Source organism: Micromys minutus (genome assembly GCF_963924665.1).
Source record: "Micromys minutus genome assembly, chromosome: 1".
Lineage (NCBI taxonomy): Eukaryota > Metazoa > Chordata > Mammalia > Rodentia > Muridae > Micromys > Micromys minutus.
The window spans coordinates 128,289,413-128,305,500 of record NC_137969.1 but is presented as its reverse complement, the minus strand read 5'-3'; the positions used below and the strand labels follow the sequence as shown (position 1 = coordinate 128,305,500).

The 16,088-nt window shown below is 40.7% G+C and overlaps 1 protein-coding gene across 1 annotated transcript in view; it reads right to left on the bottom strand.

The window, feature by feature from the left end:
• Nucleotides 1-16,088, bottom strand: part of ATP10D (ATPase phospholipid transporting 10D (putative)) — a 103,563-nt gene that overhangs the window by 38,135 nt on the left and 49,340 nt on the right. Inside the window, exons 6-11 of the mRNA XM_080908395.1 lie at nucleotides 14,041-14,126; nucleotides 10,982-11,088; nucleotides 10,573-10,704; nucleotides 10,000-10,127; nucleotides 9,640-9,892; nucleotides 850-1,085 (exon numbers count right to left, since the gene is read on the bottom strand). Of these exons, the coding sequence (XP_080764521.1) occupies nucleotides 850-1,085; nucleotides 9,640-9,892; nucleotides 10,000-10,127; nucleotides 10,573-10,704; nucleotides 10,982-11,088; nucleotides 14,041-14,126 (942 nt within the window). The remainder of the gene's footprint in view (nucleotides 1-849; nucleotides 1,086-9,639; nucleotides 9,893-9,999; nucleotides 10,128-10,572; nucleotides 10,705-10,981; nucleotides 11,089-14,040; nucleotides 14,127-16,088) is intronic.

Below are 16,088 nucleotides of genomic sequence, written 5' to 3'. Positions count from 1 at the left end.
TCAGTGGGAAATCTTCATCTTGGTTAAATATAGGTGTTAATGAAATATGAAAGGCTGAGAAGGCAGTGAATATTTTAGAGAGGTAGTTTTAAATTTGGTGGAAGCATTGATTTCTAATTTGTTTACACAATCATCTTTCCTGTTTCCCATGTTCTACATGATCGACTTCTGCAGGAATATGGGTTTGTTCATGGGGATGATTAGTCAGTTCCTAAGAGTTGTCACTAGGACACAAACTACTTGTTGAGCTCTGGAATAAAAAGACTGGAAAGTGCCCTTTGTGGAGTTAGAGATGAGGAAGGAGAGCTCGTTTGGGTGGAATGCACAGGAAGATTAGAAACTTATGTGTGTGCTAAAGCATTTATACAATCGGTTTCTTTAACTCAGAAGCCATTACCGAAATGGTATTCCTATTTTTTTCCCAGTACCAGATGGGGAGAATTTTTTTTAATATCATTTAAAAAAACAAAACAAAACAAAAAAGTAATAAACAAACAAAAACAAAACACCAAAAAGCGTATTAATTAAACAAACATTCATGTCTCCAAGTCTTGGTGGTTCTTAGAGTTAGCTGTTATCCTTATGTCAAGCCTTCTTTAGGCTCTGAAAATTAAATCAGTTCTAACCAGAAATATTTAATTTTTCAGAAATGATACCAACTTCTCAACAATAGGTTATCTCAAATCTCATATGAACACATCTCAATTTTGTATTTCTTTTAAACTTACATATCACCATCATACTGAACTATAACAACATCACCTATTTTACAGATAAAAAGCAGAATTTTGGGGGCTATTGTACCACGGAGTTGCTCTGTCCAGGGCGTGGTGATGACATCATACTTACAATGGGACTGCTGAAGGCAGCCTGTCTGGAATGAGGCACTTCCCCAGATCCTTCTCCATTTCCTACAGCAGAGGTGCTCCCAGAGAGCTGAGCCAAGGGCTTTCCCAGAAGCCCACTGTGAACTGTCCTGCAGCCATGGGCTCTGGGTCTTGTCATGTTGCTGAGGGAGCCGCTGAGAGTATCTGTGCACTCCTCCTCTTCGGAGACAGCTTCCTGATAGGACTCAAGTCTCTTGGCTGTAGGGTAAAATTCACCATCTGAATATCGCAGGCTGAATATGGTAGCTCCTAAGATATACACACCGCCTCCTTTCTGCCCTGGCCTCTAAATTCTCCCCATGAGAATCCACAGTCAATAAACTTACCCCATTCCTATTGAGGAAAGAGGACACAGTGGACTAGGAAGTGCCTTCAGTCTCTAGGTCTCGCCTTGTCTGCACCTCTGTCCACACTTACTCTGCTACCCATGAAGATGCACAACTCAGCCTTCATGGTTTTAAATGCCAAGCCCTCTACTTGTGATCTGGATCCTGTCATCGGGGTCTTCAAGCACTTCGTCTTCACATCTGAATTTCAGGACACCAGGTCACCCCTCAACCAATTTCAAGACTTTCTGTTTTAACTATGTATTGACCTCTTCTCAAGGTCACCTACAAGCTCCATCTTGCCAAAAAGAGTAATTGTGTGTGTGTGTGTGTGTGTGTCATTTGAACCTTTAATAATAGTCAACTCCTCTGGAAATAATCCTTTAGGACTTCTAGTATCATTCTTATCTGTTTTCTCATCTATATTGGTGGAACTCACTGTTCAGTTTTCCTAGCTGTCTTTCATACATGTTTATTTATTTGTGTGTATGTGTATGTGTGGTGTGTGTGCACATGTGTGTACTCTCACACACATGAGAGTGTGTAGGGATACATAGGAATGTATATGTATGTAATGATCAGAGAACCCTGGGTGTTATTTCTCAGGATTCATTGTTTTCTTTTGTTTTTTCTTTTGCATTTTGAGACAGGAACCCCTCCTGGTTTGGAATTCACTGTGGAAGGTAGATGCCTGACCAGCAGGCTCCAGGATCTGCCTGTTTCCACCTCCTCGGTGGTGGGAAGAGGGTTCTTGTAATTAAACTGAGGTCTTCATGCTTGCAAGGCAGTGTTTTTATAGACCAAGCTACATGTATATATGTATGTGTACATGTGATTGTCCGTTGTTACATTAGGTATTGAACTTAGAGCCTCATGCATGTATTCAAGTTCTCTGTCACTACGTTATATCCAGTCTCCAGTTACCTTTCCTACTGTCCTTCAGTTATTTGCAAGCTTCAGGACTGCCTGCTCTTCTTCATCTACACACCTCTCCCCAGTGTACTCATACAGTCTCTTTGAAACAAAATGTCTCTATGCACACCCTATAAATGTGTGTTCTAATTTTATGTCAACTTGATACAAGCTGGGGCCACTAGAGAGAAGAAAACCTCAGTTGAGAAAATACCACTATAAGATCTGGTTGTAGGCAAGTGTGGAAGGCATTTTCTTAATAAGGGACTGATAAGAAAGGGCCCAGTCCATTGTGGGTGGTGCCATCCCTAGGCTAGTAGTCTTGGGTTCTATAAGAAAGCAGGCCGAGCAACCCAGTAAGCAGCAGTCCTCCATGACCTCTGCACCAGCTCCTGCCTCCAGGTCCCTGCAGTGATGGAGTTCCTGTCCTGAACTGTGGTGTGGATACATAGCCGGTTAAACCCTTTCCTTGCCACGTTTCTTTGATCATGATGTTTCATCACAGCGACAGTAATCCTAACAGCTAGAACAACCTGAATTTTCAACTCTGACCTCTTATTAGAATCAAGACTCATCCATGCAACTCTGCACAAGACTTGCTATTGGCTAACCACAGTTCACTTGGATAAGAGGGACAGTGCTATGGCCCACACCTTGACCTCCCTCAGGTCTCTCCTCCTCATCAGTGAAGATTTCTCAGGTACAGCCCCATTTTTTTGTCAATGATCCTATTCTTGCAATTACTACACACTATATACCTTTTGTATTATTTTTACATCATCCTGAAAAATATATGCTTTAAATGGCCAGAGAAACACATTTCATTAATACCTTCTCTGAGTCCAATGTAGTAGCTCACAGGTACTCAATAAATATTTAAGAAATAAGTTAAGTAAATAAAGAGCACTAACTTTAAATTCCCCATGGGAACAGTTGAGCTGTTTCCGATTCCTCGTCAACCTTTTCTCTGGGCTTCCTCATCTTTGTATAACAATACTGTACTGTCTAAATGGTTACCAAAAACCTGGACTCTGGATCCTTCACTGCTTCTTCACATCCAGAGGCTTACCAGCCCATATCCATTACCCATTAAATACACGCCCTGAGTGTCCAGACCTTTTTCGAGTACCTTGGTCAAGTTGCCAACCTCTTTAAGTGAACTAACTCAGGGCCTCAAAACTAGTCTTTTTCCCCTTCTGAAATGGCAGTGGGAGTGTCCTTCCTAGAAGCTGAAGCTAAGATGACTTCATGATTGCCTCAGGATCCCCTCAAAATAAACTTAGCTCTTCATCCTAGCTTCAATAGCTCAGTATGACCTGAAGCTTCCTCTTTCTTCCACATCGGTGGTTCATAACCTGTGGGTCCCAACCCCAAAAGACCACCGGAAAACACAGATGTTCACATTATAATTCATAGTAATAGCAAGACTATGGTTATGGCATAACAATGTAAGTAATTTTATGGTGGGGTCACCACAACATTTAGAACTATATTAAAGAGTCACAGCATTTGGAAGATTGAGGAACACTGCTCAGGATCCTTAGTGTAATTCAGGTTCAGTGGCCTTATTTACTTACTTTGAACTCGTGAAATCTCATTACATCATGAGGCCCTGTAGAGTAGTTGGTCCGTTGGACTGGAAGTCCTTCTTCATTCAGATCTAGACTCTTTAAAATGTCTACTTTAAAAGGTCATGCTAGGCCATAGAGTCCAAACTAAATCACCCAATCTTTGTATGTCACGTCATTTTATTCTCTCTGCCAGTCCAGATCACTACTCATCTATTTATTTATTTATGATGACTTTCTCCAATATAATTCCAATGACAGTAGCTGTGTGTGTGTGTTTGTGTGTGTATGTGTGTGTGTGTGTGTGTGTGTGTGTGTGTGTGTGTGCGCGCGCGTGTGTTCTTACCTATTATTAAAACATTCGTCAGAGGAACAGACAAGGAGAACATGCTTGTTGGGTTGGTGGGTGTGTTTATTTAACCTAAGTGCTACTGAATAAGATATAAATTGAAGCAAATTATTTTATAAAGTATTTTCACATTTTATTTATTGTAGTAACTTTGCCATACTATTAAGGAAATGAAAAGCCTAAGAAACAATATGGTCGCTTATTTTTTCTTTTTCTCTTTCTCTTATTTGATTTCATAAGAAACCCAAGATGTTGAGAATGCCACCAAGGGCAGCCTTGAACTCTTGATCCTCTTATTTCCACTTCCCAAGTGCTAAGATTATAGGCGTGGTTTCAGTGGCTTTCAATAAACACTCATTCTCTGAAGACCTCCAATTATGATGACCTCAAGTTTTATACTTTTAATTTTTCCAAATGATATACTTTCATATCTTAGGCTTCTTCTGCATTGATACAGATGATCAGGCCTTTGTTTGTTTTAATTCTCTTTATGGACTGTATTAATGTCGCTATCAGCGCACGACCAGACTACTCATTAGGCATTTATAGTTTTCCTAGACCTTTGCTTCACTGAATCATTATGACATGTCTCTGAGTGGGAACTATTTTATAAGGAATTAATTTGTCATCTTACAAAATCAAACCACATTTATTGGACCTAAGAGTCATGATTCTGTGATCTAATGTTACAGTGTTTCTAAATATAGCCATATGCACAAGTATGGCCAATTTTAACACATGTTAATCTTCCCTGTCAAATTTCTAGGAGTCCAGTTTTCTTCTATTTGGTAAACAAAGAATGGGTAAATAGGTATGTAAATGAAGTATCTCTAGAATTAAGGTAAAGCTGTGGGTGAGGACTTACAGCTATTATGGGTTTTTATTTCATCCACAATCAGACATTTGTGTACACACACACACACACACACACACACACTCACACACACACTCATTTTCATCTTCAAAAGTCTTTCATCTGGCAAAAACTATTGTTTCTCTTTGCACCTGAGGAAACAAGCAGAGATACTGAATATTCTGATTCTGATTAAACAGCTGCCCCAAGAGAGAGCTGGAATTTAAACTTTTTCCTGCTTCGAAAGCCAGTACTCATGCCCTGCATCCTAGGCCTTACCCCAACAGAGTTCTAGGAGGCTCAGTAACTGTTGTTTGTTTTCTTTTGTAGCACAACTGAAACTGTAACTTCAGACAATGGCTACAGGTGTTCAGGAGGTAGATTACTAGGTATGCTTGTTAACATTTTTCTGTGTACTTGACTGTTCATCTCAACAAAGAATTCCTCAATCCAATGAGGGAATAGTGCCGAGGGGAATAAAACTTTGAATAGCTCGAGAAATTTATTGGTAATAAAATGTCATCTTTTTTTTTAAGGACATGGCATGAGGATTATTTTATTCTTTCCAAATGCATTCATTATAAGAAATTGTTACTACTAAAATGAATATTCATACATACATAGAATTTAATTCCAATATTAGTATCTTCATATCAATTACATATAATATTCAAACAGAAATTATATTCCTCAGGTTATAATGGTACACCATATTTCCTACAAGTGTATTGCTGTAAGAAGGCTCATTTTCCCAGTGTAGGGGAATGCTAATGAGCTGAGGTGGGAGAGGGGGATTGGGAGAGAAACCACCCTCATAGAGGCAAAGGGGAGGAGGGGGATGAGATTGGGGAAAGGGGATAACATCTGAAATGTAAGTGCAGAGAATATCCAATAAAGATGTAAAAAAATGTATCAATATTTAATGTATAACCTAGGTAGATATGTATGGTATTACAACTGTAAGAAGAATATTTAAACAAATTTTTATCTTTCTGCTTCCTTTGTAAAGACTTCTATACTAATTATAAAAGACTTTTATACTAATTTTTCATAATTAGTCTGTTTTGTTGATATTTAAGACAAGATGCATGTGAAAGGCACTACAGGTAATTACAGGACACAAACATGAAATCATGTGACAACCTGAAATACTGTCTCAAAAATAATCAAACAAACCAGCCAAGAAAAGCACTAAAGTCCTTAATTTCAACTAAATCTTATAGTAAGTGTTAAAAGAGAAAACAAAATGCCACATTATTTGTTCTATCAAAATAAAGAATATACTATTTGGTTTCTTTGAAATGTCATTTTTGAAACAACTAAAATGTAAACCCCACATAAATGGGTTTATGAAATTTCTCTGAGCCATCACTGAGAGAATTAGGATCACACAGTTGTGTAAATTAGTATGACATCAAGTAGCTCAGATGTCCCTGAAAGACAAACTTACTCAGTAAGTAGAACTTCAATATTAAAATGAAACAGAATGACTCAACCTTTACTCATATCATGGAAAGTTCTACCAACATATAGGTCAAGAGAATTACAGTGTGATTCAGAAAACAGAGTGACTCAGACTCAACCTCAAGAGCCAGAGAAAATTGTATCAAAGATGTCTGTGAAAAGCCAACGTTGGTATCATAGTGCAAAACATTCTGAAAGATCTTTAATTCTCATGGGGGTACCTTCTGCTTTAGTTCTGGGAAAGTCTTGGAAAGGGCCAGGAACTCTGTTTTCCGACTCAGGGAGGAAACAGTCTTTTACTGTTCTCTGTGTCTAAAGGTAGGTCATGAGTTAAACCAATTATCTTTCCTGTTTCTTTTCCTTATTTCATCTGTAAAGTGTTCTTTTGCCATTTCCTTCACAGATATTCTGAAACTTGGTCATGGCCTACTGCTTGCATTGCTTTGATAGCTGAAAGAATTAGCTCTGAGACTGAGGAAAAATTATCGTATTATGATTTACCATGTGCTTTCCACAGAGCTGACCACAGGACAAACATAAAACATTCAAAGAGCTTACTTCTGTTCATCATCCACACAGCTTCCTTCAAACCATCCACAACATCATTGGCATCCCATGCTTCAACTACTTGTAAACAGTACACTCAGCCAACCTTCCTCCAGCCACACCACCCAATATAACTGATACTCAAACCTCTGCTCTGAACTAATTCTCCATACATTTCATGCATTCCAAGAATGTCTGATGTCCTATCTCTAAAATACCAAATTAAATCAGTGCAAAATGCATATCCAAAACTATCTGGCTTCCTGAGAGTCAAGCCAGATTTGAAACAGGTATTTCCCTATGTGTACATGCATGTGTAGGTACATATTCATGTACATGTGTGTATATGAATTTGCATAAATGCGTGTGCACAAGTACATGTGCCTTCACTAGTAAAGCCAGAAGGAGCTGCTTTAATTTTTGAGGTAGTGTATGCCACTGAATCTGACTGGTTTGGATAGCTTGGTTGGCCAATGAGCTCCATGGGTCTACGGAGCTATCTTTGTGCCTCTAGCAGTGACTTTACAGATGAATGCCATCACACGGAGGTTTTTTGTTGGGTGCTGATAATTTGAACTCAGGTCCTCATGCAACCATTTTTCCAAATGGACTATCCCCCAACACTAGGAATATCCGAGTTAATATTACAACTATCACGCTATTTTTATAATTACGCATGGATCCCCACAATGGATAGTGAGCTACTTAAATGTTAGACCTGGTTCTTCTTTTCAAAACAATAATTTAAAATAACAATAGTAGTATCTCCTATAAGGACTTTACCTATGCCCTGGTCTGTGCATCTTTGCACAGATCATTCCAATGACGTGGTACAGTAATGGCCGTTTTCTTTCTCCGATGCTCAGAGAAATTATGTACCTTGCTGAAGCACACAGATTTGGCAGGTAGCAGGAATTAGATTCAGGCATAAGAAGCTTGACTGCAGGCTGGAGAGATGGCTCAGTGGTTAAGAGCACTGACTGCTCTTCCAGAGGTCCTGAGTTCAATTCCCAACAACCACATGGTGGCTCACAACCATCTGTAGTGGGATCTGATGCCCTCTTCTGGTTTTTCTGAGGACAGCTACAGTGTATTCATATGAAATAAAATAAATAAAATCTTCTTTAAAAAGAAGCCTGACTGTATAGTGCTTACTCTTAGCGCTGCTCAATGTTTCCACAAACCCACAAAGGCACTTTCCAGATCATCCCAAATGAAGAGATCCCAGAACAGTGCCTGTCAAAACTGATAAGTTCATCCAATTTAAAAAGAAAAAAAAGTTCTGAGAAACTGTCAAGGGTAGAGAAGGCTGTGTGACAGCACCACACATTCCAGGTGCCAGAGACATAAGAGGAGACAAAGGGTACTCTTAAAACATGAGTTCAGGTAATGATGGTGTATTGATACATCATCAGTTCATCAATTACCCAAGGCACATCATGACTCACGTTAGCAGGAGAAATGGTATGAGGACACACTGAACCCTCTACAATTTCACGCTGACTGTTCTGCAATCTACAACTATCCTAATGCGAAAGTTTATTTCTTAAATGACATCTTTCGGTAATCTCTCTCACTCTCCTTTTTAAAATGGGTCACTCTTTCAAAATAAGAGTAGCGCTTTTATTTTCATTTTGTTTCCTTTTCCTTTTTTTTTTTTTTTGAAGTGACTTTTTTGAACAGCCATGGTGGGACACACCTTTAATCCCAGTACTTGAGAGTCAGAAGCAGATGATTCCTGTGAGATTGAAGTCAGCCTGGTCTACAGAGTGAACTCCAGAACAGCCAGGCAGGACTGTTACACAGGAAAAAAAAAGAAAAGAAAAAGTCTCAAAAAAAAGTGGCTTTTAAATTTTGATGCGCAAGCTAATCATGTGAGGATTCCATTAAACGAGATTTTAATCACAGCTCCATGATTCCTAATATAGCCCTGGTGCTCTGGTGCGGCCGCTGATGCCAGGGCATGGCTCACGGTACCAAGCCGGCAGGTATTGAACACAGAACAGCACTGCCAAACGCGCTCCGATGATTTGTATGTGCGAGGCGGTCACTCTCCTGCAGCAGTGTCCTTACAGAATTCTTTCCAAGGTAATTCTGCTAGGAAATCCTGAGGCACTGGCCAGAGCAGCCCAGACACTGTTAATAGCTTTCACTTCAGTGAAAACATTATGTCTCAGAACTGCATTCTGGGAAGAATCCAGCCTTATTCCAAATCCATTTATCCCCCACTGCTCCGTGCATATAGGTGCATTGAGGAAGACGGCGTTAACCAAGACAGATGTTGAGCATCCTTAGTACTTCACCACGTGGTACCCTCAGCATCCAGTGATTGTTCCATAAAGTAGTATGGCCACTCAGCATAATCTCTAGAGCAGTGGTTCTCAACCTTCCTAACGCTGCAACCCTTCAATACAGTCTCCCATGTTATGGCGACTCCCAAGTGTAATATTATTTTTGTTGCTACTTCATAACTAAGTTTGCTACTGTCATGACTCATACTCCAAATACCTGTGTTTTCTGATTGTCTTAGGTCCTCCCTGTGAAAGGATTATTCGACCCTCTCAAAGGGGTTGTCAACCACAGGTTGAGTACAGCTATCCTAAAAGAACAATAATACAGCATAAAGCCCATTGGGCTGAGTCAATTACCCAATACGCAAACCCGAAGAACTTCTTAGGGATGTAAGTAGTTGGGGAAACGTTACAAGTGGTTTGTGTAGCGACCCTTCACTCACCGTTTTCCTCATGGCAGTAGTCAAAGCCTGCTATACTGCACCTCCGGAACACCATCTTGTTCTCAGTGAGTGTTCCTGTCTTATCAGAAAAGAGGTATTGAATCTGCCCAAGGTCCTCAGTGATGTTCAGAGCTCGGCACTGAATGGTAGAATCCGTTTTCTCGTTGTAGAAATCTACATCGCTCTGGATGAAATAGATCTGCCCGAGCTTCACGATCTCGATGGACACGTAGAGAGAAATGGGAATCAGGACCTAATGAGGTGCAAACCATTTCGAGGGTTAAAGCCAGGGCAGGACAGTGGCTGTAGCTAGATAATGGGCGAAGGTAAACATCCTCGGCTAAGCGTGGCAGAAATTACCTGCAACAGGATGATCATGGTCCAGAACACATAGAATCCTGTCAGCACAGGTGACAGGACACGTCCGTCTGGCTCAGGAATGTTAAAGAAGAGCGTGTTTTCATACCTGCTCAGCCATATCCCATGACCTTTAAAAAGCACAGAGACTTCAAACAGATGCTACAGAGAGAGCATGTAAATAGAGAACCACTCGCCTCAAGTAAAAAACAGATGAGTGTTTGCTTTGAACACGAATTGTTTGTCCTTCAAAGCAAGCTCAACGCCACAGGGCTACTCAGTCTCCTGTCCTTGATATTACCCACCACCCCATCTCTAAATCTCCCTAAGTGTCTGTCTGTCTGTCTGTCTGTCTGTCTCCCCCTCCCCCCTCTCCCCCCTTCAGGTCTCTTTAATACAGCATAAGTAGATACACTCAACACCAGTGTTCGTCAGGCTGAAGGATAAGAGAAGAAAACATTCAGGAAAAATTAACAAACAAAACTCTTATGAAAAACCAAACATGGACATCATTTTGGGGGGGAAAGCAGTATAAAACAACACTGACAAGATATTAGGTAACTGAACTTTACCCACCCAGTGCGCCAGTTAAACACATGCCAATCAGAAGCAGGACACACCAGAGGACATCTGTATTCGCTCTTCTCTCTAACTTACTGCGCTTATACCGTGGACCACTATTGTTTAGCATTGCTTTGGTTTCATGACCTGCATAGAAAGAAAGCACAGTATGTCTGAAAATGCACAATGCACACGCAGGTAGCAAGCATCCCTGTTACTGACCATCCAACCAAACATGGCTACATAACGGTTTTGGTCAGCTTGATCTGCTCATGGGGTTCGTTTTGGAGAACCAGGATCTGGGAGGTTAAGTTCACCAAGACACAGTTTACCTTCTGTAGATTCCATTTCGAGGAAAGGAAGGATGTAAACACATAGGAGGCACCAAGGAGGAGGTCACAGGAAAGGGAGGAATAGAACAAACCTGCATAGACCACAATGCCCACAACAGCCTCTGTGTTTCTGATGGTGCACCCGCGGAGAAATAAATTCTCTTTGCTGAGGCCCACACGTTCTTTGTTGGAATGTTCCCTGTAAGAAAGGCAGCACAAAGATTTATTTTTAAATGGCAAAAGTGAGGGCAGTAAAGTAAGAGCCTGGAACATTCTATACCCTGTGTGGTAAATTTGACAACTCATAGGGAAGGCTTCAAGTCTCTGGTCTATTGGCTTCTGCTGTTATAATCACCAGCTCTGCCTAGTGCTAGAAAAGCTGCTACAAAGTTGCAAATTCCCATTACTTGTAGAAGTTACTGTTTGTCTCATTCCATTACTTCAAGAACTCAAACATACTCTAAATAAAGTTCCTGCTTTGCTAGAGCACACTGTACTCAGAGAACTCAGTTGATGAGGGAGACAGTCTTGACTTAGAAAAGTAGTACTTCAGATGGCGCTGAAATTAAAACTTGTGCCGGGAACCAACAATTGGCGGCCACTCAGGACATTCAATAAAAGACTGGTAGGAAATGCATCATCAGAGGTGAGGGACAACACCACCCATCTGAGGACAGAACAGGGGACATCACAGGCCTCCTGACTTACTGGAAAGGAGATGAGGGCCCCTGATTCTTTATCAGAGAAAAACAACCCAAAGTCTGTGGCTTTGGGGGCTCTCTCTGACACCCGCAGAATCACACGCATTATTTTGTTTGTATGTATGTGTGTATGTGTGCATCTTGCTATTTTTAGAGACAGAATCTGATTCGTTCAACAGATTCTGCATAGGGGCAGCTGACAAAGTAAAAGAGCCAGAGAAACAAGGTAAACCTCCCTAGAAGGACCAAAGCCGAATGTGGTAAGCGCTTCCAACAAAAGTGGCCCGGCTTGCTCAAAGTATGAACACTATAGGAGAAGGAAAGGAGAGGACCAGGCTCAGCACAAAGAAAAAGCAATCCGCTCTAGCTGGAATGGGGGCAATGGCCCTATTTCTTGGGATAGGGAAATTAGAAATTGACTGGCTAAATGTAATGTTAAACTTACTTTTGTCCTGTTTTGATTAAGACAATTATCCTAAAATATCTTTTTTTTCAATCGTGTAGGAAAATGTGAAGAAATTCCTGGTATTAGATGAAATTTAGGAATGGTTTTTGCTTCTTCTCCAATGTGATAATGGCTCTATGCCTTTTTCACTGCCTTTATTTGCTCTGAGTATGCAGGGATGAATTCACAGGGAAGCTATGTGCCTCGGGGCGGGAGAGGAAGTGGGAGAGGAGCTCAGAATTAGCTCCACTGTGAGGTGGCACATCTGGTGGAGACCCTGAAGGGTCCTCGCACCTGGAAACTGTCGTCATAACCCATTTCAAAATTATCGGAGTAATCACTTGATTAAACTATATATGATAAGAGTGCAGAGCAGAATCGTTTCAAAAACAACCAAAAATGACCTTTCCCACAGTGTGAAAATGTCATCTTAATTTTATCATTAAATTTTCATGGCTTTCTAAGCAATAACCATTCATCTATGAGCAGCTGTTGTTTCTTACTCAAGAGATATCTGTCAATAAATGTACCCCCCTGACTCCCGGGATCTGCAAAGAAAAGAAAATAAAAACCCACAGTTGTTTGATATTGAGAAGAAAAAGGAAACAAATGGGAATCGATCCTGAATTGCCTTTTCCCCATGCCAAGAGAACAATTAAAAGCAGCTACTGTCACTCCTCAACATTTTATTCTTATGATGAATAATTTTACAATCATAAGAATGAATGTTCCCATTCATTCATTTCTATCTGTATAAAAATTTCAAGAAATAAACAAAAAAAATCTATTAAAATTTCAAAGAGGGGAAAGAAAAAGGAAAGAGGTTGGCCATCTTACTCCGTTTTACAGACTTTATTCTAGCCGGGTCCTAAACTTCGGTGCAAAGAGATGTTACTTGGTTTTACTTTGGAGGTTTGGCTGAGAGTCTGAGCTTACTCTTTAGCCCACGCTGGCCACACTCACTGTCAGACTTAGGTTGGCTTCGAACCTGTGGCAATCCTCTAGTCACAGCCTCCCAAGTGACAGGTTTACATTGCTGCTTTTACAGATAAGAAAGTGAAGACAAAGAACTCATATTTACAAGAGGCATATGTAGGTGATCAGCAGCCAGTTCTCACTGACATGACATTTCCTGCAGAATCCTCAGACCGGGGAGTTAAAACATAAAATCATCATTTCTGAAGTTATTCGGCTAGGGTCAGCTTCCCTCCCTAGAAGCCACATTTTTGTCCTTAGTTCACAAGAAACATTAGTTTTTCCTTGAATCTCTTGGTATGCTTTACATGACCAGGTAATTAGGACAATTTTAGCCTTTAAAAATGGAAAATGAGGTGGAAAATTTTCTCTTCCTAAGTATTTTTTCCTTGTTAAAGTTAATGAGTATAAGTTGGCTGAGAGTCATAAAATATCTAAGTATCAGAAGCCACATTTGGGATTGGGAAAGACCCCGCATTACAGGTGTCATTCGGAAAGGCTGGGGATGGTGTTCTACGTGCTGAGACTGAACATCTCTACGGCTTCCCACGCCCTAAGACAAGTCAGTGATTGACTCTTTCCAACCAGGCCTGCATTCCTGCTACTCTGATCCCCACAGAAACAGACCATCCTGTTATGCCTGTGCAAATGCCTCCTTCCAAACTTTAGCATCCTCTGACCTTAGCGTGGAGCATGATGATCATACCTGTCATCTCAAGGTGAGGCAGGAGAACAAACTAAAGGCAAGCCTGGGCTCCACAGTACTCAGGCTGGTCTAGACTACACAGTCCTGTAAGATACTCTTATCCTGTAGGAAGCTATTCTAGGAATACTTTTAGAGGGTTTTATTGTTTACATTGCTTTATAATACATGCAGATGTGCATTTATTAAATTACTAAGGTATACCAAATTAAAGAGAGCCAAACTTGTAGCCTCTACTGACTTACATTGGGTGTGGATTCACAAAAACATTACTGAACTACGTACACTTTCTTTCAGACCCACAAAACTAAGTTCCAAGTCACTCACAGGAAGCCTCGGAATCTGCTGAGGTCATTGTTTGGACTTTCACACTCTATTCTGCTGGAAAACTTCTCAGGATCAACTTCAGAGTCCTAAAAATATTTTAAAAAAAGAAATCACAAAAAAAACCTTAAGATTAAATCTTGGTATTTAAACATTGAATCATTTTGACCAATTCTTAACACATACAGTAATTAAGGCCACACACACACTCACACACAAACACACACGTGACTCAAAGAAAGTGTACTTAGTTCAGTACTGTTTTATGAATTCATATGTGTATGTATTATGCATATATAAGCTCTTCCTCTCTTAGGATGAAGAGGGATCTGTAGCAGGGCTCAGAAGGACCCTACAGTGCTGGTGTGATTTCCATAGAAACAGGAGTGTTTTGTTTTGTCTTTTTTTTCCCAATGAACCACGTGATGCAAGTTTCAGTTGAAATGCACACAGGGTTCTGCACAGAGCTTCTACTAGTGGAGCAAACATTAGTATCATGAGCCACGGAAATATTTTGATGTGGTTGCCTATAACCTAGAGTCAGAGCATGTGGAAAGATCTTGGTGTATATATGCATTCAATCTCATCCAAAGTTCCCAAATAGGCAGGACATCACCATCTCTAAAATTTCTCTCATGGTGCACACAGATACTTTTATAATTCTGATATGAAACCAGTGGTGATGGTAGGCAAAATGCCTTTAAAAACATCGCCTGGGGCTGGTGAGGTGGCTCAGTAGTTAGGAGCACTGGCTGTTCTTCCAAAGGTCCAAAGTTCAATTCCCAGCACCTACAGGGCAGCTCACAGCTGTCTGTAACTCTCTCTCCAGGAGATCCAATACTCTCACATAGACACACATGCAGGCAAACCACCAAAGCATGTTAAAACAAAAAACATTATCTGCAGGATGAGGCTTCATTAAGAATAAGTCACCAGCTCAGACAAGGGTGGCTCATGCACATAATTCCAGCCTGACTTAGTAAGTTTGCTCTGAGTTTAGGGCCAGCTGGGGTGATCTTGTAGTGAAGTTCAGGCTGGCCTGAGTTACAGAGTATCTTCTCTGGGAAGTGTGAAGAGAAACAGAGAAAGTTTGGTTACAGCTATTTGAGTAATGTTTTTATAACACTGCGGCAAACACGGAAAGCATGAATTATGTGATAATATGATTTGATCTGTCACTAATCCCTATTGAATTCTTTGACATGCTAGGGTCTGCACTATGTACTTTAACTCTATTTAATCATTTCTTTTTCACAATCCACTGAGGCTGGTGCTCCAATCGGCTTAGGGACAACTGCGGATACACAGAGGACCGAATAGTTGGCTCAAGTTCTCAATTCAAGCTGCGAATAACGAGGGGTGACTGTGCTGGTGGTGTGGAACTGAACCAAAGTGTGTCAGTCAACTGACAGCAGCCTGACATGCGCTCAGTGCCGGGATAGAACTGTTATTCCAGATGCTGTCAAAATCCCAGGAGTAGGGCTGCTTATGAAAGTGACAAAGATATCGAGCTCGGAACTGGACCACGGGGCAATCTGCATGAAGAGCCATAGATAGAAAATGAAGCTCAGTTACGAGAAGAAATGTGAAGGGACCGGGAGAATAATACAGTTTTATTTATGCCTGTAAGATGAAGAGAGTCCAACGTGCTGGTATTTCAGGTGTTCAAGTTTTTTAAAAAACGACAATTAAATTTAAAAAGTTTTGTCTCAAGTGTTTTCAGACAGAGGGAAAGTGATGTTTAGCTCCGAGCATGGTGTTTCACCCGAGTCAAACAACAGTGCCAAGAAAGAGACACCACTTCCGGGTCAATATGAGGAAACTCAGCCATCATGGGCCCCAATAAACTTCACAAGATCATCACTTGGTGCATAAAAGACACCAAGCAATCAGTGGTAGAGCGAAGATTTACATACTCAGATGTTTCCCTCACCACAAGATGAACAGCCAGAGGGCTGCAGCATGAGAAACCGTGGAAGCTTCCTTCCTTCCTTCCTTCCTTCCTTCCTTCCTTCCTTCCTTCCTTTCTTTTCATTCATTCATTCATTCAT